The following is a 20,169-nucleotide window of genomic DNA, read 5'->3' as shown; positions in this document are numbered from 1 at the left end:
CCTTCCAGCAGCAGGAAGTGGGCGGAGCAAGTGCACCCTGGAACCAGAGGCGATCTTGCAATTCCGGGGGCCAGGCCCTCGGGGCGCAAAGGCTCCGCGCCCGAGGGGAGACGCGTGACCGTGACTGCCCTCTGACATCTTCCCCCAGCTGCTTCGCTCGAGATGGAAAATTGACATGGACCAACTTTGCAACAATGTGTCAGTGTGACCGAGCCGAGCAAATACTGCGGATTCTGCAGACCAGCTGAGCGCTGCCTCGTGGCCCAGGGCCCCGAGGATGCAGGGTGTTGAAGAAGCCTTGCTTCCTTCTCCCAGAGCCGCAAAACTGAGAGCAGGGCCAAAGAGGACGCTTCTTGGACCCCGCCACCGGTGCTGGGGTCCCCGCGCTGGCTGTCACCTGGCCTTGGGTCTGCAAGGTGGATTTAAAGCTCCCAGCCCTCCGGCACCCGCCCAACGGAAGCTGCAGAGGCCGAAGAGGTAAACAAGTTACACCTCTGCTGTGTTTGGGGAGTAACACCCTCAGGCAGGCGCCATCCGTCCCGGCAGGAGAAAAGTTACTAGAAAAGTCCGTGGGTGAGATATTTTGAAGGGGAAAAGAAGGCAGCAAAAGAGAGTATTACCTGCTAGTGAAAAATGGACACTTTTTCCAAGAAGGTTTAATCAGAACGTGTAAGCACAATCAGCATTTGAAATATTCCCTGTACCTTCGGAATTATTAGCCGGGGCAAGGAAGCAAGAGGAGGAGGAGGACAGAGATAAGGGGGACATGGTTTTAGGGGAGTATAAAATACAGTATAAAATACAAACATGAAGTGTATGTGTCATGATAACAAAGGCTGTTGGGTTAAACTCACCCCTGCAAAGGAGACAGTGCTCAGCGTGGGGAAAGTATTTGTAAGAAACACAGATTAAGTGAAATGGCTCAGAAAGGTAGAAATTAAACGCGACGGCACTGCATTCCAGAGAATCTGAAGCAAGCACACACACAAGAAATGTGAGAGGGCAGTCATTTTAGACAATTTTAGAAAATCAAAGTTAACCTTTCCAGGGGGGACACACTTACCGAATCTTTACTGATATTGTAATATAACATCAGGATGTTCAATAAAAACTGCTTGGAGGGGAGCCTGGGTGGCTTAGTCGGTTAAGCGTCTGACTCTTGACCTCAGCTCAGGTCATGATGTGACGATTTGTGAGTTCGAGCCCGGTGTTGGGCTCTGCACTGACAGCCCGGAGCCTGGTTGGGATCCTCTCTCTCTCTCTCTCTTCCTGTCCCTTTCTCTATCTCTCTCAAAATAAGTAAACATTAAAAAAAATTTTTTTAAGCTGCTTGGACATAAATGGAAATTAAAAGAGATAATAATGGAAAACTTCAATATACCTTGTAGATTTTAATAGGTCAACTATGTAGAAACAAATACGATTTTTGGGTCTGAATATGATTACTGCCATAGCTATGCCCAGCTCTTTCCTATCTTGGAAATAGAGGATAAACCTTTGCTCATACCTATGGAGTATTTCCCAGCTTTCTTATGTGCTTATTCATAAGGACAACCTCAGTAGTTTCTCTATTAAAATATTTGTATGAGCTCCCATGTTTTTAGCTTCTGGTTGTGTTTCATTCACTTACACAAAATTAACTAACGAAGACATGTTTAATTCCAGATCCAGAGTTTTGCCATTTCTAATCAGCAACCTTGCATATACATGCATCTTGATGAATTTTTGTGATGCACCGTTATGGGAACTCTTATTACCAGCAATACTGAGTCAATTGAATTTTTTTTAATGTTTGTTTATTTTTGAGAGAGAGAGAGACAGAGCATGAGCAGGGGAGGGGCAGAGAGGGAGGGAGTCACAGAATCCGAAGCAGGCTCCAGGCTCCGAGCTGTCAGCACAGAGCCCGACTTGAGCTCGAACCCATAGACCGCAAGACCATGACTGGAGGTGAAGTCGGATGCTTAACCCACTGAGCCACCCAGGCGCCCCTATTGAATTTTTGATTGGTACCTACTAAATTTCCCTCCAACCATCATTTGGACCATTTCTTTCAATAAATTCGCTAACCAGTTATTATTATCGCTTAACGGGAAGAAATTTATTTCTGTATTAATTGATCAGGAAAGTTCCCGGGTGTGTTTACTGTTTCTGTAGCTTCCCAGTCAACCCACTTTGATTTTCAAGGTAAGCAATCATGTCATTTACACATAACGTGAATTTCACCCTTTCCCAGGGTTGATTCCTTTATTTCGCTCTCACCTCCTTCCCCTTAAGTGAAAACCTCACTGCTTATTGCACAGACGAAATGCCAACCCACGTACTGACCCGCCACGTGGCTGCCCATAAATCCCACCTTCTCTGGGCTACTTCGGATTAACTCTAGGTTACGTCCAAGGCCCACGCCTGCAGTGTGCTTGGGTTTCATCCTCTCTGGGTGACTCAAATACTCTCATTCTGTGTGTGCGCCTCTCTCCCACGGTGAAACCGCATGACTGAATAATGCCATCAGCTTAGGTATTCCTACTGCACCTAAGTCTAAGACAGACAAACAATCCACGTTCCCCCACAGGGACTGTGTCATTTATCTGCTCCCTTGTACAGTGCTGTTTGTTCTTGCTGTCTCCATTTCCTCCGCTCACATTCCCTCCTTCCTCACCCCCACTCCCCCTTCTCTCCCTCCGTCCCCCTCCCTGTCCCCTTCCTTCCTTCCTTCCTTCCTTCCTTCCTTCCTTCCTTCTTTCCTTCCTTCCTCCCTCCCTCCCTCCCTCCCTTCCTTCCTTCCTTCCAAAACACAGGTAGAGAAAACTGCCTGAAACAAACATGTAATTCCGTGAACGCTCTTTTAATCACCACTGTGGACATAAAAGTAGAATATTGCCAGAACCTCATAAGTTTTCCATGTGGTCTGTCCTAATCACATCTTCCTCCCCTTAAAAGTAATAACTATCCTGACATTTAGAACAATGTCTTCTCTGCGTGTCTTTACGGATTGGCCACCCTCCACCCTGATAGTGTTGCCAGTTTTTAAAAATGTAATGCTTTTAAAGTCACTTTTGACCTAGACGCTCCCCCTCCTGTCCCCTTTCTTTTTCTTTGTAATTTGTCTGTTAAAAAATCTATTAAGGCCTTTGACTGTAAAATTCCCACAGTTTAGATTTGCTGACGATGTCCTTAGGATTTTGATCAACGCATTCTGCACTCTCTAGTCTCTGTCTTTCTTGCAAAACAGCAGCTGCTATCTACAGGCTTGACTGTACTCAGCTGATGTTCTTAGCAAGACCCTGGTGACGTGTGTTCTTGGGTCAGGATGTACACGGTGTGTCTGTATCTCTCTTTGTGATGTTAACCGCTGTCGGGGCAAAAACAAAACAAAAAAACAGATCCCTTTATTCACTAGAGTTTGTTCAGTAAAGATATCCTTCATATACCAATTCTTATTTATGCATTAGGGGAAATAGTTCTATAAAGACACACGTCTACTCTTTACTTACCTCTGACGGAGTTTAAAGAAGAAAGGCACAGTATCAGATTCTCTTTTGAACTTGAATGTGCCCTTAGTCTCCATCATTCGTTCTAGTCAGGGTCACCTTTAAGGTACCTCTTGCGAAACCCAGTAGTAAATTCCAGACCTTATGTAATTTGACCTCTGGGTAACATTTCCCTCCCGGGTGATACGACATTCTCCAGCTGCGCTCCCTGCTGGACCCAGGGCCCTGCCCAGTCCCCCCTTGGAAGCCTCCCCTTCTCTTCCTCACCCTTAAGGTTAGACAGTCCCAGCCCCACTGGTTCCCCAGAATCTCAGAGCGACACCTCTTCTGGGCTGCGTGCTGTCCCCACCTGAACATGGCCCTCTTCTTCCCCCAAACCCAAACTTGTACTCCGCCCAGCACCCCAGTCTGCTCAGGGGGTACCCTCAACCCTGCCCTCTCCTGCACCCCCACTTTCAAAATCGGACCTCAAGCCGATCACTTCTTACCTTCAGAGGCGTGTTTGTTCTGTTCTGTCTTTATCCCAGTCCTGAATTTCTGCTTTCCCAAATATGAGACAGAAAAGTAGGCTTGTCACATTAACGCCTGCCGTCAGGAAGAAGATTTTAAACCAGCCAGATTCCGGATTCTGAGGATTTTAGTGCAAAGTAATTATAAATTAGTGGGCTTGAGGTGCTTTTTAACACTTCCAATATCACGTTAAAATCAGTACAGGTTCAGCACAAATCACTTTACAGACATGGAAAAACACACTCATAAGGAGCAAAAAAAATTTGTCAGTTCACTCTACAAAGATAATGACCATTTATCTTTCTCCTTTTTTGATTTTTGTCTATGTGCATATAATTTTTCATATATCAAAATGGCATTATGATGTACATAGTGCCCAAGCCAAGAATGCATATGTTTTTATTTAGAAATATGAACGTGTTTTAAAAAAAAGAAATATGAACGTTTGCATATCAAGAAATATTCGACCTTTACTGACTTATTAGTAATCCAGAGTTTAGATTTATAAAATGTGTAAAACATCCCTTATTTCCTTATATTTAAGTGGTTTTTCACTTTTTGCTGCTATAAATTGGAGCACTTTTGAACAAAATTTATCAAATACCTTTTCCTTATTCCTAACTCATTTTCTCTTTGAGCCTCTAATACGATCAGTTTCATTAATAGATCTTATAATATTCAGCCACTTTAACTTTCATAGAAAATGGCTTACTTAATCATGGTGTCATAGGCATATATTTTAATATGCTGGTGGACTCTATGCACAGGTAATTTATTTCATTTTTGCATCTGTATTCAAAGACGGCATTGAATTTTAATTATGTTTGAGATCTGTTTTACCATTTTGCCTTTTAACTTTTGTATCAGCTTAAAATTAAATTTTATGTAGTTGAATGTATAATGCATCGTGATTGGGTTTAAATGTCTGGTGTCATGCTTTCGAAGGATGTCCAACCAGAAATTTATATAATTACTAAGTCCTATTTTACATTAGTATCTTTATTGTTCTTTCCTTCCTTTACATCTTTCACCATCTAGAATAAATTTTGGGGTCAGGTGTGAGAACAGAGTATAATTGTATTTTTCTACAAGGGGGTTTCCACTATGTATTTGTTTTTTTTTTTTTTAAATAAATCCATGCCCTCGGTTTGAAATGAAACTTCATCATCCAGAATGTATTTTTTTCGCAACTTGACCAAATCATCATCGGTTTTATTTAAAATATAATTTAGAAAAAAAATATATATATATTATAATAGATATAATATATATATTATTATATATTATATATTTTATATATTATATATTATATCTATTATAATATATATATATAATAATATATATTATATCTATTATAATATATATATATATATATATATATATATATATATAATTTAGGAGTAGGCCTTGAGAAACTAAAAAAACATGTTTCCAGACTAGACATTAAATATATTTAATTATACTGATCTCTCTAATTTAAACATGCCACGCTTGGCAGCTCATTGGCAAAGTCAAGAAAAGGAGCGAGACCTGCCCAGAAATTCAATGACAAATAATATAGTTTGCAGTGATTTGAAGTTAATACAATTCATTGTGATTTGGAATTGAAGTCCAGCATGGAAACTTGACTGTGCCTCTTTCTTTGTGTATTTTCACTGATACTGCTTCTAGGTGTGCAGTTTTCTTCATAGGGGACTTTGCACAAATTTCATTTTTCCCCCATAGGTATTTTGTGTATGGGTTGATAAATGCTCTTTAGATTTTTCCACAATATGCAAACTGACTTTGATTCTTTCTCCCCAGGGGGACACTCTGTTCTCTGTACATCATGTTATTTTGTTCTTCTGCATTTACATTGTATATACCTGTAACTTACTTTTCTTGAGCAACTGGGTTTGCTAGCATTTCGCTGCAGGATAAGAGAGCAAACACGCGTTTGTTTTTCCTGATTTCAAAGGGTGCGCGGGTAATGAGACTAAGAGCTGTTATGGGTTGAGTATATGAGCGTCTGACACTTGCATGCATGATCGGATTCAGTAAACCCGTAAATCCCATGACGTTTCTATGTCATTTTGGCCATTTATAGCTGGAGACACCAAGAATTAGAGGGAAAATGTTTCTGGGTCACGTAGCTTAGAAGTAGCTGAATAAGATAGTTTTGCCAGAGAAATACACACTCTAAACAGCTAAGCGGCTGACCCTCAATTGTTTCCACTGTTATTGCCTAAAAGAAAACTTTTTTCCTGATAATAGAGCAATGCCATCTTTCTTTGGTTAATGTTTGCTTCATTCTTTTTTTATGCTGTCCCTACAACTTTCAATATTTCTATCTCTTTATTCTAGGCAGGTATCTTATATATAAATGGCCTAAGAATGGATTGAGTTTTTAATCCAGTCTTAAAACCTTTGTCCTTTAACCACAGAAGTTAGTGCGTCTATATTTATTGTGACCACTGGTGTATTTGCTACAATTTCTGTGTTTTCAATCTTTCCTATATACTAACCATATTCTTACTCATCCCCCCCCCCCCCGACACACACACATATCATTTCTTCTTTCAAATCGAGGGGGTTTTGCCTTTTTTTTTTTCCACATCGCATTTTTCTCCTCTACCCTGGTTTGAAAGTTTCACATTCTGCCTATTTTTAATGGTTACCCATATACCAAAAAAAAAAAATTGTAATATTAATCCCTATATTTTAAAAAATCAGAAGGACCAGGAGGAGGGGAAACAGGGAGTTGTTCAGTGAGGAAAAAGTTTCAGTCATGCAAGATAACAAAGTTCTAAAGATCTATTGTATGACAATGTACACATACTTAACAATACTCTTAATACTGTAACGTACACTTAAAAATTAAGAGGACAAATTTCTGTGTCTTTTACTACAATAAATTTTTTTTAAAAAAGTCAGAGAAGAATCCTATAGCCTCTGAATAAAAACTGATTCATTAAAAAAAATTAACTCTTTAGTTTCTCATCAGTGTCTCCCAGATTATTTTTTCTTATACTCTAGCTCTGTCTTGTTTTTCCTTATAACTGTACATGTTGTGTTATTAACAGTATTTTATAAAGTCAGTGTTTTTAAAAATTATGTTTATGTTACTTTCCTTTTGAAAGAGAGAGAGGGAGAAAATGAGTGGGGGAGGGGCAGAGAGAGAGAGAGGGAGACACAGAATCCGAAGCAGACTCCAGGCTCTGAGCTGTCAGCACGGAGCCTGATGCAGGGCTCGAACCCACAACAGTGAGATCATGACCTGAGCTGAAGTCGGACAGTTAACCGATTGAGCCACCTAGGTGCCCTTATAAAGTCAGTATTTTAAAAAAATTTCTCCATTACCGTCTTGCATATTTTGGGGTGTATTCTAATTCCAAAACAATTCCTTTTGTTAGTAGTGTGAATGATGCCATATATATATAAAATGCCCACTAGGTAACATTTCCGGTATTTATAAACGCTGCTATTTAAGTATGTTGATTTCGTTTTGAGCAAACTTCCTGAACTCCATTCTTACTTTCTTCCATTTTCTATTTTTTATTGCTCGTGTTGGTTTTCTGAAGCCTTATTTTATTCTTTCTGATTCTTAAATCTGTATTTTTCTTTCCTTTTAAAACAGTGTCTAGAAATTCCAGTCCAGTGTTAAAAAGTTGATAAGGAATGTAGGTATGAGCCTCCTTTTCTCATTTCTCACCTTCAGGAGTATGCATCTTATTTTTTATTCAACTTTTTAATTTCCTTATTGTTTCTTTTATAAACTCTCAGCTGCCATCATCTACAAAGCTTTGTGAGGTTACGTTACTGATGAAACATCATCACTTAACATCATCTAATGCAAATAATTGCTTTTACCACCTTTTCCAAATGCAAATACCTGCTTTGAAACACGTTCAGTTCTTCTTTTTTTTTTTTTTTTTGGAATGAAATGTCTAGCTTTATATTTTTTTTGGAAATTTTTTTTTTAATTTAAATTCCAGCAGTTAACATACAGTGCTATATTCCTTTCAGGAGTACGATACAGTGATTCAACACATCCATACGTTACCTGGTGAGAAGTCACCCCCACCCCGTGACCATCCGTGAGTTCTCCATAGTTGAGAATCTGTTTCTTGGCTTGCCTCTTTCCCTCTCTTTTTTCCCCTTTGCTCATTTGTTTTATTTCTTAAATTCCACATGTGAGTGAAGTCATATGGGATTTGTCTTTCTTTGACTGATTTCACATCGCGTAATACTCTCTACCTCTATCCACATCAGAAATGCATCTTAAATTTCTTCATCCGGTAAAAATAATCTATAGTATTTTGGCGTAAAGAATTTCCACACTGGGGCGCCTCGGTGGCTCAGTCGGTTGAGCGTCCGACTTCGGCTTAGGTCAGGATCTCGCAGTTTGCGAGTTCGAGCCCCACGTCGGGCTCTGTGCTGACAGCTCAAAACCTGAAGCCTGCTTCGGATTCTGTGTCTCCCTCTCTCTCTGTCCCTTTCTTGCTCATGCTCTGTCTCTCTGTCTCACAAAAATGAATACATGTTAAAAAAAAAAGTTGAAAAAAATTTCCACATTAAAGAAGTTCCTTTCTTTCCTTATTTTGCTAATCGGATGCAAAAAAAAAAAAAAAACTCATACGAATTTTGGAATTTTATGTGCCAATTGAGATAATCCTAGAAGTTTTTTTTTTCTACGTTGATCTAATGCGATGAATTACACCGCTAAATACACTTACATTAAACTATCTTTGCTTTACTGAAATAAAATCCACTTGGTCATGAGGTATTGTTTTTTAATATACTCTTAGCTTTGGTTGACTAATAATTTCTTTAGGACTTTTGCATCTCTGTTCATGAGTTAAATAGGCCTAAATATTTCTTCCGTGGCTATCATCTGGTTCTGGAATCAAAATTATACAAGCCTTATAAGTGCTTTCAGAATTCTTTTTCTTAATTTCCGGCATCAGTAGTTGAGAATAGGAATAAACTATCCAATATTAGGTAGCACACAGCTGGTAAGCCACCTCGGCCTGAGTTCAGGTTCAAGATGTTTGAATGCTACTTCAGGTTTTCCATTTTGATTGGTCCATCCGTGGTCTTTATCTTTCGTGAGCCAATTTGGGTAAATTATATATTTTTAGAAATGATTTTGTTCATCCAGGTTTCCCCACTTTTCAGCCTGGGGTTGTTCTGAATATTCTTGGCTTTTAATCTACATTGTCCCTGAAAACATTTCCCTTTTCTCATTGGGAAATGAGTATTTTATTTGAATCTTGTCTCTTGTATCCTGCTCCAGAAAGTTTATCTGATTAATCTTTTCACGTTACCAATTTTAAGTTTTATATATCTTCTCTACGGTTATTAACTGTAGAATTTACTTATTTGCCCCCTTATTAGTTTAGTCCTTATGTTTTGGGTTCGCTCTGTTGTTTTTCTCGCCCCCCCCCCCCCCCCCCCCCCCCCCCCCCCCCGCCAAGTTCTGGAGTCGAATGCTCAGTTTATTTATTTTTGGTTGTTTTTCTGGTGTTTTCTTTTATAAATTAGGTGAAGTTGTAAATTACCCTTTATGTCCCATATACTTCCAAATGTACCAATTTCACCGTCATTCAGTTTAAGTATTACTTGATTCTTTTTTTGATGTTCTCTTAAACCCAATAATTATTTACTGTTATGTTGTTCAGTTTTATAAACGTACGTGATCTTCTTAGAAATCCTGTCGGTATTGATTTTGGGTGTTATCGCACTTTGGTTTTCTGTAGAATACTGGTCCTCTGGAATCTAATTTACCATCTTTTCTCAGTGGAAGAACTGAGTCAAATCACTGAGCTTGCCAATATAGGCGATTGACGATCTAAGACATTTCTTATTTTCGAAACATATGCGGCTTTTTCTACGTGGCTTTTCTCTTTCATTTCTGTCATAAATGAACTGTGATTGGAGGACACATTTTGTGTAATCAATCACAGTCCTGTTTACAATTGCTAGGATTTACATCATGGCACAGTATGTGGTCAGATTTTGTTAACGTTCCGGGACACCTTGAAAGGAATGAGGATTCTGTGGTTGTTGAGTGGGGCATTACTCTGTACGTATCAGTTAGGCCAAGTGTGTCAATTGTGTTGCTCAACCAGAAAAATTATTGTGGCTGCAATAATTAACCTCCTGCTCTGCCCTTCTGGTCACCACAGATCTGATTGACTCACCTTACCCCACACAGAACACATTAATCAAGGCCGAGCACTCGTTCGATCACTTCAGGACCCGATCAGAGGGCGTTCAAGTGCACAGCGAGAGGTAGCCCTCGGGATGCCCGCCTCACCTCCATAAACCAGCTGCTGCTGTCTGTCTCCCAATCTGGCTTCCAGAAAGGAAGGATTTATGATGGCTGTTGGATGGCCGTGCTACCACAGGATACGGCACGATGGAGCTTCCGGCCTTTTAAGTTGCCTTTACTAACAGAATTGGCCCAAATTACTCTCTCATTACTGGAATCAGAAGCCTCACCGATTCTCTTGTTATTGTTAGCTGCATTTAATCCGAAATTTTTTGTTTCATTTTTTATATTTTTGGTTACCAAAGGTTAGATTTGGTTCTTTGTCAGATGCTATGCTTCTTATTTATATTTTCGATCCTCTCTTTTGCTTCTTTAAATACATACATAGGGGCGCCTGGGTCAAGCGTCCGACTTCAGCTCAGGTCATGATCTCGCGGTTTGTGAGTTCGAGCCTCGAGTCGGGCTCTGTGCTGACAGCTCAGAGCCTGGAGCCTTCTTCGGGTTCTGTGCCTGCCTCTCTCTCTGCCCCTCCCCTGCTTGTGCTCTCTCTCTCTCTCTTTCGAAAATAAACATTTAAAAACATTTTTTAAATATATACATAGATTTCAAATACCTTTAAAGATATATTCCAAGTTTTTTTTTATTCTCTCACATGACCCCTTGTTTCTTCACGTGTCTGGTGATTTTTGGTTGATTGTGAAATCACATTCCCTAAACTTCCCTGCACGAGAAAATCCTGGAGTGTGAATTTAGGGTGAGTTTCTCCGGAGAAATTTCACTAGTTTCTACCAGGCATCTGTGGCCTCCTCGAAATTTCAATTCTTGGCTTATGGCACTTGAAACCAGTCGAGTTTGAATCTGGGCCCCCAAACCTTGTGAAAATTGGTGTATTGATTCAGGTATTCAGAAGGTCTTTATTCTGTTTTTCCTTTCCCTCCGAGCAGGGGCTGAGACAGACCAGTTCCCCCACTGGACGGAGACAGCTTTGGCTGTCTCTGGAGCCACGTTTCCTCTGAGCCTTCGGAAACCAGCGGAGAAGTCAGCTCACCTGACAAGCTTTTGGAGGTGCACTCAGCACGTCTGAGCGAGGTAAACCCGAAAACAGACCGAGAGGGCTCTGTGCTGGGGCGGGGGGCAGCCTGGGCTCCTGGAGCTCTGCCTTTCCACGGAGGCCACCTCTGTCATCAGGGAGTTTCCACGCGTATAGTGATTTCTCCTGCCTTCCCGATACCTTACGTACGTGGAGCGTGATGGTGGAGGGCTCCCCTCTTTGGGAAATCTGGCCATGGCAGATGCAGACCATCTCTCCTTGGCCCGGGTCATCAGGACCACGTAGAGGAATTGCCTGGATCCTGCTACACCACAGCTCATGGGCTTTCCCCCAAAGACACCAAGTTTGTATATGACCTTCACGGGGCTAGCGGTGTGAAGGGGCAGTCCTTTGTGATTACAGTTTTATGCCGGCATGTCTGTCCCAACTTTTTTTTTTTTTTTTTTTTGAGTGATTTTGGGATGTTATCTCTTGTTCCTGGTTTGTCCATCACAGCTGAAGAGGAAGGTCACCCAGGGGCGGCCCGTGGCTTCAGCGGGCGTTTATGTCCCTAGGATCAAGCTCTTCCTTCGTGTTCGATCTCTGAAAATTTCTCTTGCGTCTTTTTCAAGATCAGCTCGGCACGTAGAATGATTGTTTAAGCTTGATAGGGCATTTTAGTGTTCTTAAGAGAAGGGTTTCAGGTAACCCTGCCCACAACACTTGTAGAAACACAAGTCAGCCTTTCTAGAAGTGTTTCTTCTGGTCTTTCATTCTAATTTGCTCCTGATTTTCAGTTCCTTTTCTAGCAAAACTGTATCTTGTTACTTATATCACCATTCACCCAGCCAAATTCCTGTTCTGATCAGGCCACACACCCATTATTAAAAATCACAGAGGTCCTGGGCACGTGGCTGGCTCAGTCGGTTAAGAGTCAGACTTTGGCTCAGCTCATGATCTCAAGGTCTTGTGGGTTTGAGCCCCGAGTCCGGCTCTGCATTGAGAGCTCAGAGCCTGGAGCCGGCTTTGGATTCTGGGTCTCCCTCTCTCTCTGCCCCTCCCCACTTGTGTGTGCTCTCTCTCTCTCAAGTATTTTTTTTTTTAAATCACAGAGGTCCAATTCTGTCCCCCTGACCAACGACGAAAATGTTCCCAGCACAACTAATTGACATCCAGCGAGAAAGAAATTGTATTATCTGTAGGTTTGGAGGGATGCCTGATCTCACCAGGTTTGATGTGACAGAATATCTCATTACTCACCTCTGGCAGATGTCACCTCTACAATTGTTTGTATATACATTACCTTCTTTCTGTACAATTAATATGAGAAAGGTAACCGCCCATATCTGAATGCTCCTTACCTCATTCAGGATCATTCCACACAGAATGGAAGAAATTAGTCCTCCTATCATTCCAATTACATTTGTAACTCCCTTAAGAAATCCGTAATAACTGTGCAAAAAAGAACGACAAAACACAGATGTAAAGTCGTATAAACACTACAGGAAAAGCCAGCCTAATGAAATGAGGTTTAAGAGAGCTAACTGTTTATTTCTTGAATTTTTCATTCCTCCTCCTCAAATTCCATTAAAATGTCAAAAAAGTATGCCGATATAATTAACTTTCCGGTTACAGCACAAAGTCAGAAAAGTTGGCTTTTTAAGAGATTGAGAAAATGAGACCATAGTAGAGTGACAGCCAGCAGGATTAGGAAATCTGTAAATACAGTTGAGAAATTCGGAAAGTGATGTTTATTGGTAATAGAAACCGGTTTAGGGTTAATACAGAATGGAAGGGCTCTATTCACCTGGCCTGTTGCCACAGTCCCAGATCCTGGCCCCAGCGACTGCTCCAGTCCTCAGACAAGGAGGGCAGAAGCTAGTTTCCAAACAACAGTGCTTGGCCAGTCCTGGGTACCCAGACCCAGCTCTGCAGCAAGTGAACTACAAAATCAGGGAAGCCACAGAGAATGATCAATACACTAGGGCTCAAATCCATCAAGCCACAGAGCACAAGGAAGTGCCTTTCAGAGAGCGGAATCAGTGTCTTTCCGAGAAATGAGTTCTCTCCAGGATGGGGAGTCTTTGCCTTTCCTGCCTAACAGCTTTCACCATTAGAGGTTCTGTGTGTTCTTCCTTTTTCTGAGAGTGAGGGTTTTCTGTTTGTTTTGTTCTGTCCATTTGATTTTGTGTCCCTGGGTCTATTTTATTCCTCCTCTGCCTTCACATGTGGGAGGCTGTGTGTAGTTGGTCTGTTAGTTTCTGTGTCTTAAGAGAGGCATCACCTAGGGACCCAGAGTCCCTGCAAGCAGCTGTAGGCAGTCACTGGGTGCAAATTTGATTTGCTTTTTCGGGGGAGCTAGAGGGTGTGTCCTAATGTGTAAAGAAGAACATTTATGATCGTGAGCAGCCACAGGTGCAGATCGGGGCAGAGACCTCCAACTGTCCCCGGAAGGTAGAGTTCCCTTTTTCATTTTAGCGGTAGGACCCCTAAGGTCTTTGTGGGAATTGGGCCACTGAGAACTTTTGTGGGCCTTTGTCACATTTGCCTTCATGAGCCCCTCTCCCCATAACGATATTAAAAATTATATTTTATGACTGTGTGTGTGTGTGTGTGTGTGTGTGTGTGTTGAAGAACTTTTCAGTGTCATCTAATTGTCAGATTTACTGACATGAAGTTGTCCATAATATTATTTCCTTTTTATATGCTGTGACTTACCATAATGCACACTTTGATGTTACTCATTTGACCGTTTTTCTCTTTATTTTTCTTAATCAGCTTCGTTATTTTACTAATTTTATTAATTCCCAAAGAACCAACCTGTGACATTGTCGATTTTATGTTATGACTTTTTCCCCCTAATCTTCATAATTTGGGGGGAGGGTTAAATTTGCTCCTTTTTTCCTGGCTACTTGAGATCAAAACATGATTATTGATTTGAAGACTTAACTGTCTTTCGATGTATATGTTTAAAGCTATACATGTCTCTCTGGGCATGATTTTAAAACCATCCCACATACTTTGAAATGTCCTATTTCATAATTTAGTGAAAGTATTTTCTAATTCCAACTGTGATTTCTTCTTTAAGACATTAATTTGAAAGCAATAGGTTATTTGTCATTTACTTTTGATGGCAACCTTAATTCACTGTGATCTAAGAATATACAGTAAAACCTTGGTATGTGAGCATAATTCATTCCGGAAACATCCTTGTAATCGAAAGCACGTGTATATCAGAGTGAATTTCAAGAACCGTTGGCTCAGTTGTGATCAGGTGACATTTGGCCTCATGTACAACTCGTATTGCAAGACGTCGCTCGTTTATCAAGTTAAAATTTATTAGAAACGTTTGCTTGTCCTGCAGAACACTCACAGGACAAGTTACTCGCAGTCCAAGGTGTTACTCTTCTGAATGATTTCAATCGTTTTAAATTAATTGCAGCTCGCTTTATGACCCAGCATATTGTCAGTTTCAGTAACTGTCCTGTAGGCAACTGAAAATAATTGGGATCCTCTCCTCGAGCACAGTGTCATGTTCCATATTCGTCAATTAGGTCAAGCCCGTCACATTTTGTTCTTGTCATTCTAGTCGTCCACGTCCTTACTAACTTCGTGTCTCCCTCATATTTTGTACAAGCTGTTCAAAGAGGTTATGAAAATTTCTCCCTCCGTGGTACATTTGTCTAGCTCTTTGAGTCCTCTCAGTTTGTACTGAATATAAATTAAGGCTGTATTCTTGGATTCAGAGGTATAATTCTGATATTTTTCTCTTCACCATTGTGAACTAACACTTTATTTCTAGTAGTGTTCCACTTTTTCCGATACTAGCATAGTTGTTTCAATCTTCTTTTGGTTAATATTTGCGTGGGATACCTCTCTATAGCCTTTAATTGCATCCGTGCTATGTCCTCATGTTTATTGCATGTTTTATTTATAGCAGGCTACAGTGTCCTTTATCATTGAGCTGGACAGTCTTGATACTCACTTGGAATATTTCATCCATATTGGTCTAATACAATAACTGATATACTTATGACTCTTTATCTGTTCACTATTTTCTTTTTGACCTCCGCTTTCACATTCCACTTTTTCTTTCTTCTAGATTCATCGGTTTTATTTTTTCCGTCTATGACAGTATTTCACTGTTGTTTTCAAGCACTGAAGATATTATAGCATGTCCTTTTCACTTTAGTATGAATTATACTTTTACTCTTTTCTCTACAACACCAGAAGCTTAGAACATTTTTAAGATTTTAATATTTTAACATTTCTGTGCATCTCCCTCTTTGCATTGTTGCATCCTGTATTTTAATTCCTTAATGCAGTTTGGTTTGATGTGCATTTCAACTCACAAGGTATTCTCTACTGTTTTGCAAATCAGTGGTCTCTATAATTACACACATATTTACCCCCTTATCGCTCCTGAGTCGTCCTAGCACAATCAGGTTTCAATAGGGATAATTTCTTTTTACCTGAAAATTTTCTTTCGGTATCTCTTTTAGTGAACGTCCACTGGTGACAATTTCTCTGTCTGAAAACATTTTTATTTTGCTTTGACTTTCGAAGAGTGTTTTCACTAGGTATAAAATTCTAGGCTGACATTTATTTCTTTTAGCACTTTATAGAGCTCATCTCATTACCTCTGGATTTCATGGTTTCTGTTGAAACCAGAGGTCAGGCTTAATATTGTGCTACTTGAAAGTAACATGCCTTTTCTCTCTAGTTCCTTTTAAGATTTTTTTTCTTTGTCTTTAGTTTTTGGCATTCTTAATGTGTATATTATAATTTACATGTCACATGGTTGAAATTCACAGAGCTTTGTGCACGTGTGGTTTACCATCTTTCATTACTTTAATATTATTTGGGGCTGTTTTCTCATAAAATATGGCTTATGTCCCATTTTATTTCTCCTTTCTTTCTGAGATTCAAGTACAGATTTGTTAGCCTTTTACTTCATTCCACATTTCCGTTTGTTCTCTTTTTTTTTTTTTTCCTGTATATTTCAGTTTGGATATTTCCTATGATACACCTTCCTATATACCAATCCTGTCTTCTCTTTGTGGCTAATTTGTCATTAAACCTATCTATTGGGGCACCTGGGTGGCTCAGTTCTTTGGGCGGCCAACTACAGTTCAGGTCATGATCTCGCAGTCTGTGAGTTCAAGCCCCACATCGGGCTCTGTCCTGAGAGCTCAGAGCCTGGAGCCTGCTTCCGATTCTGTGTCTCCCTCTCTCTGCCCCTCCCCTGCTTGCTCTCTGCCTCTCTCTGCCTCCCAGAAATAATAAAAAAATAAATAAAAAAATTAAAAAAAACCCTATTAAGATTTTAATTGCAGACATTTTATTCTTCAGCTCTCAAACTTCCATTTGATTGTTTGTATAGATTCCATTGCTGGTCAAATTCTTTATGCTTTCATCTCTTTTCCTCAGCTTTCCCCCCTGGTTTCTTGGTATATTCATCACAGCTATTGCGAAGTTCTTCTCACCTGATAACTTTAATATCTCTATCAGTGGTAGGACTATTTCTGATGCATTTATGGTTACTGATCACATGGCCCTATCCCTTGTCATGCCTAGTAATTTTTTATTAAATGCTGGACATTGTGAATAAGAGCTGTAGGGACTCCAAGAATATGTCATACTTTTCAAGAAAAGATTCACTGCTCTCTGTACTAGATTTGGAGAGGAGGGAATAGATCACTAATCTAATTAGGGAATGAACTAAGATGAGGCTAGGTTCCACTGTTGGCAAGAGTCAGTTTACCTCTAGAACCCCCCTAGGTATTGCACTCCGTGTTGTTACATGGAGAGTTCAGTATATTTGGCTGGGGCCCTCCAGGCTTTGGTAGATCTTGTCTCCTTTGTACAGATAGTATAGGAAATTCTGCCACTTGCCCGGTCGAACTTCAGAATTCAACAAATATCTCAAGGAGAGAAAGTGACTTTATGCTCAAATTCTCTTAATTTCCAATGTTGTCGCTCCAGCCCGTGCACCTGGAAGCTTGGCTAATCTCTCTATTCAGAGAAGCAGCCTCCTCCCAGGTCCAAACCTGGATTATTAGCCATTTTACAATTGGCACATGACCCCAAGAAAAAAGTGGCAGGAACTGTCCGCTCACCTCAGAGGTGCTGTCCCCTTGTGTTTTTGGTCTTATTGGCCTCTGCTGCAGCCTGATGTCTTTTAATGACTGTTTTTGGTATGTCTTTTAAAGATTTTTTTTTCAAGTAATCTCTACACCCTATATGGGGCTTGAACCTACAACCCCAAGATCAAGACAGGCGTCCCTACTTTTGGTACTTTATTTGGCCTTTTCAAAGGTTTCCCACCTGGAATGTCAGTCATCCACAGCTGCTTAATCCTGTGTGGAAGTTGAACAGTTTTCTCAAATTTTGCTTTGCAGCTGTACAATGTTGGGTGCATAGAAACTTAGAAACTTATATCTTCTAGTGAATTGAAATAATCATTAAAAATTCTTATTTCTAGTAATGCATCTTGACTTAAAGTCTACTTTGGCTGATCTGTTTTCCTTGATTTTGCTTTTAACCTATTATATTTGGTTTTTGTTTTTATTTTAATCCAGATTAAGTTAATTTGGAACATATAGTCCTTTTATATTTTATGGGTTTTTTGATACATTTGACTTAAAATGATCATCATTCTTTATCCCACCAATTTTATGTTTCTTTTTAAACTTTACTCTTTACTTCTTTTTCATTGTTTTTTAAAAATATTTTCTTTACATCATTATTTTCTTCAGTAGTTACCCTAGAGATTAAAATACATATTCTTGACTTATTTTAGTCTAATATAAATGAATAGTCTTGCAAATTCCCATTAATTAAAACATCTTAGAACACGTATTCACATATTCATTTGTGCCTTTTTATCTTTTGTGCTGTTCATTGTTGTGCATTTTAATTTACATATTTTTATACCCTAATGGTATTGTCTTTTGTGAATTCAATAATTATTAGATTTATTTTATTTTTTCCTCTCTATCTCTCTTTCTTCATTCCATATTTCTATGCTTCATCTGTGATTATTTTTCTTCTGTCCAAAGAATTCCCATTTAATAAGTTTTCATTGGGTGTCTGTTGCTGGTGAATTCTCATAATTTGCCTGAAAATATTTTTATATTGCCTTAATTCTTGAAGGAATTGTTGCTGAAGATAGATTTCTAGTTAACAGTGATTTTAGTTTATTTAATTATTTTTTTTACCTATTTTGAGATTCGTTTCTAGCTTTCATCGTTCCTGTTTAGTCTTATTATTTCTTCTTTGAAAACAACGTGCCTTTTGCACTTGGCTGTTTTTAAGAGATCTCTGTTTCTCCCTCCCCACCTTTCTGGTTTTGGTAATCTTACTCTGACAAGTGTAGGAGCGGTTTTCTTTATATTTGTCCTGTTATCTCTTCGGTAACTAGGACCTCTTTGACGACTGTGTTCTCCTCCCAGATTCAGAAGTCTTTAGCATGTTGTTACCGGGGAAAGGATGTGACCTATTTGTACTAAGAGAGGTGATTTCATTCCATAGTTGAAGAAATAAACAGAATCTTCGGTGTCAAGATCCTGAATGCCTTGACAATTCCTCTGAAAACCATGACCTACCCATACGATGGAGCGGACGGTTCTTTTGATCTGAGAGTGGCAAGGGGAGAACGTGTGATGCTCTAATCCTCGTGCCATTCAATCCTCAAACAGTAGCTATTTGAGATGAGGAATGAAAACAACCTGGAGGTTGCTGTAACGCAGGATAATCTTCTGGACAACCGTCTGCTCTAAATTTGCTCATTCCCCAGCTGCAACAGTCTGGGGTAAAAAGCATTTTGGAAATTTAAATAGCCACTGAAGTAGACTTTCAATTTTATCCGTTTTATATTTTGGCGTACTGTGATTTAGTAGAGCCCAAATAATATTCCAATACCTGAACTACAGTTGAGACCCACACGGAGGGGGTGCACAATCCATCCAGTCAAAAATAATTAAAAGTGGGGGCTCCTGGGTGGCTCGGTCAGTTAAGCGTTGGACTTCGGCCCAGGTCATGATCTCACAGTTTGTGAGTTCGAGCCCCGGGTCGGGCTCTGTGCTGACAGCTCAAAGCTTGGAGCCTGCTTTGCATTCTGTGGCTCCCTCTCTCTCTGTCCTTCCCCTGCTTACTCTCTCTCTCTCTCTCTCTCTCTCTGTCTTTCAAAACTAAACAAACATTTTAAAAAATTATTTGAAAAATAATAATTAAAAGTAATTCAAATCTTTTTTGGAGCCTTCTTTTAAGAATGTCAAGGCAATGACAGTTTCTTCTTAACGCATCACAGAACATCTTTCTAATTCTCTGGGCTTTTCTACTCTTGGTACCCACCATAAGCAATAGCGGCCACTACATTCTTAGGTTCTCTGTCTCACTCAATCCTAGTTTCCAAACAGTACTCTCACAAAACCACATGTGTGTGTTTCTGCTTCCTTCCAGAACTTTCTTCCCCACCACCTTTGTTCTGCTCCAACCTATATAATCCCTGTACTACTCTTCAGTTCTAACAAAGACCAAATTTCCCCGAGAGGACAATTCGGAACTGTATCTGCTTAGAGAACTCTCTCTAATAGGCAAGAGAAGTATATGATTAGGAACATTCTGCTTTAAGTAAGTTTGGTCTCCATCCCATTAGTAAAAGGCGATTAAGCCCTACCCATTGATATGGTTGAGCTATAATGCACGTATGCCCTAAAGACCGAGGACGACCTAGCTTAAGAGACTGAGAATTGTTTCTAGTTTGTGTATTAGGATATTTATTCTCCCCGACTCTACAAAATTAGCTGGCCGACCTGGAGTTTGGGTCCATCGGGACAGTGCAACTCAGGCCAAGTGCTGTGTTACCCCAGCCCCTGCTGGTTGAG

General features: G+C 39.9%; 1 protein-coding gene and 1 long non-coding RNA gene across 3 annotated transcripts in view; one reads left to right on the top strand and one right to left on the bottom strand.

Moving 5' to 3' along the window:
• The first annotated feature begins 56 nt into the window (after positions 1-56).
• Positions 57-20,169, top strand: part of LOC122219487 — a 76,796-nt gene continuing 56,683 nt past the window's right edge. For both annotated transcript variants that reach the window (XR_006202400.1, XR_006202401.1), the window contains exons 1-2: positions 57-477; positions 11,196-11,340. This is a non-coding gene — a long non-coding RNA (uncharacterized LOC122219487). The remainder of the gene's footprint in view (positions 478-11,195; positions 11,341-20,169) is intronic.
• Positions 2,824-20,169, bottom strand: part of SLC17A1 (solute carrier family 17 member 1) — a 33,106-nt gene continuing 15,760 nt past the window's right edge. Inside the window, exons 10-12 of the mRNA XM_042937719.1 lie at positions 12,643-12,733; positions 3,977-4,116; positions 2,824-3,349 (exon numbers count right to left, since the gene is read on the bottom strand). Of these exons, the coding sequence (XP_042793653.1) occupies positions 3,979-4,116; positions 12,643-12,733 (229 nt within the window). The 3' untranslated portion in view covers positions 2,824-3,349; positions 3,977-3,978. The remainder of the gene's footprint in view (positions 3,350-3,976; positions 4,117-12,642; positions 12,734-20,169) is intronic.

The sequence above is a fragment of the Panthera leo genome, chromosome B2 (assembly GCF_018350215.1).
Source record: "Panthera leo isolate Ple1 chromosome B2, P.leo_Ple1_pat1.1, whole genome shotgun sequence".
Lineage (NCBI taxonomy): Eukaryota > Metazoa > Chordata > Mammalia > Carnivora > Felidae > Panthera > Panthera leo.
Note: the sequence above shows the minus strand (reverse complement) of the source record. Positions and strands in the feature narration are given on the sequence as shown.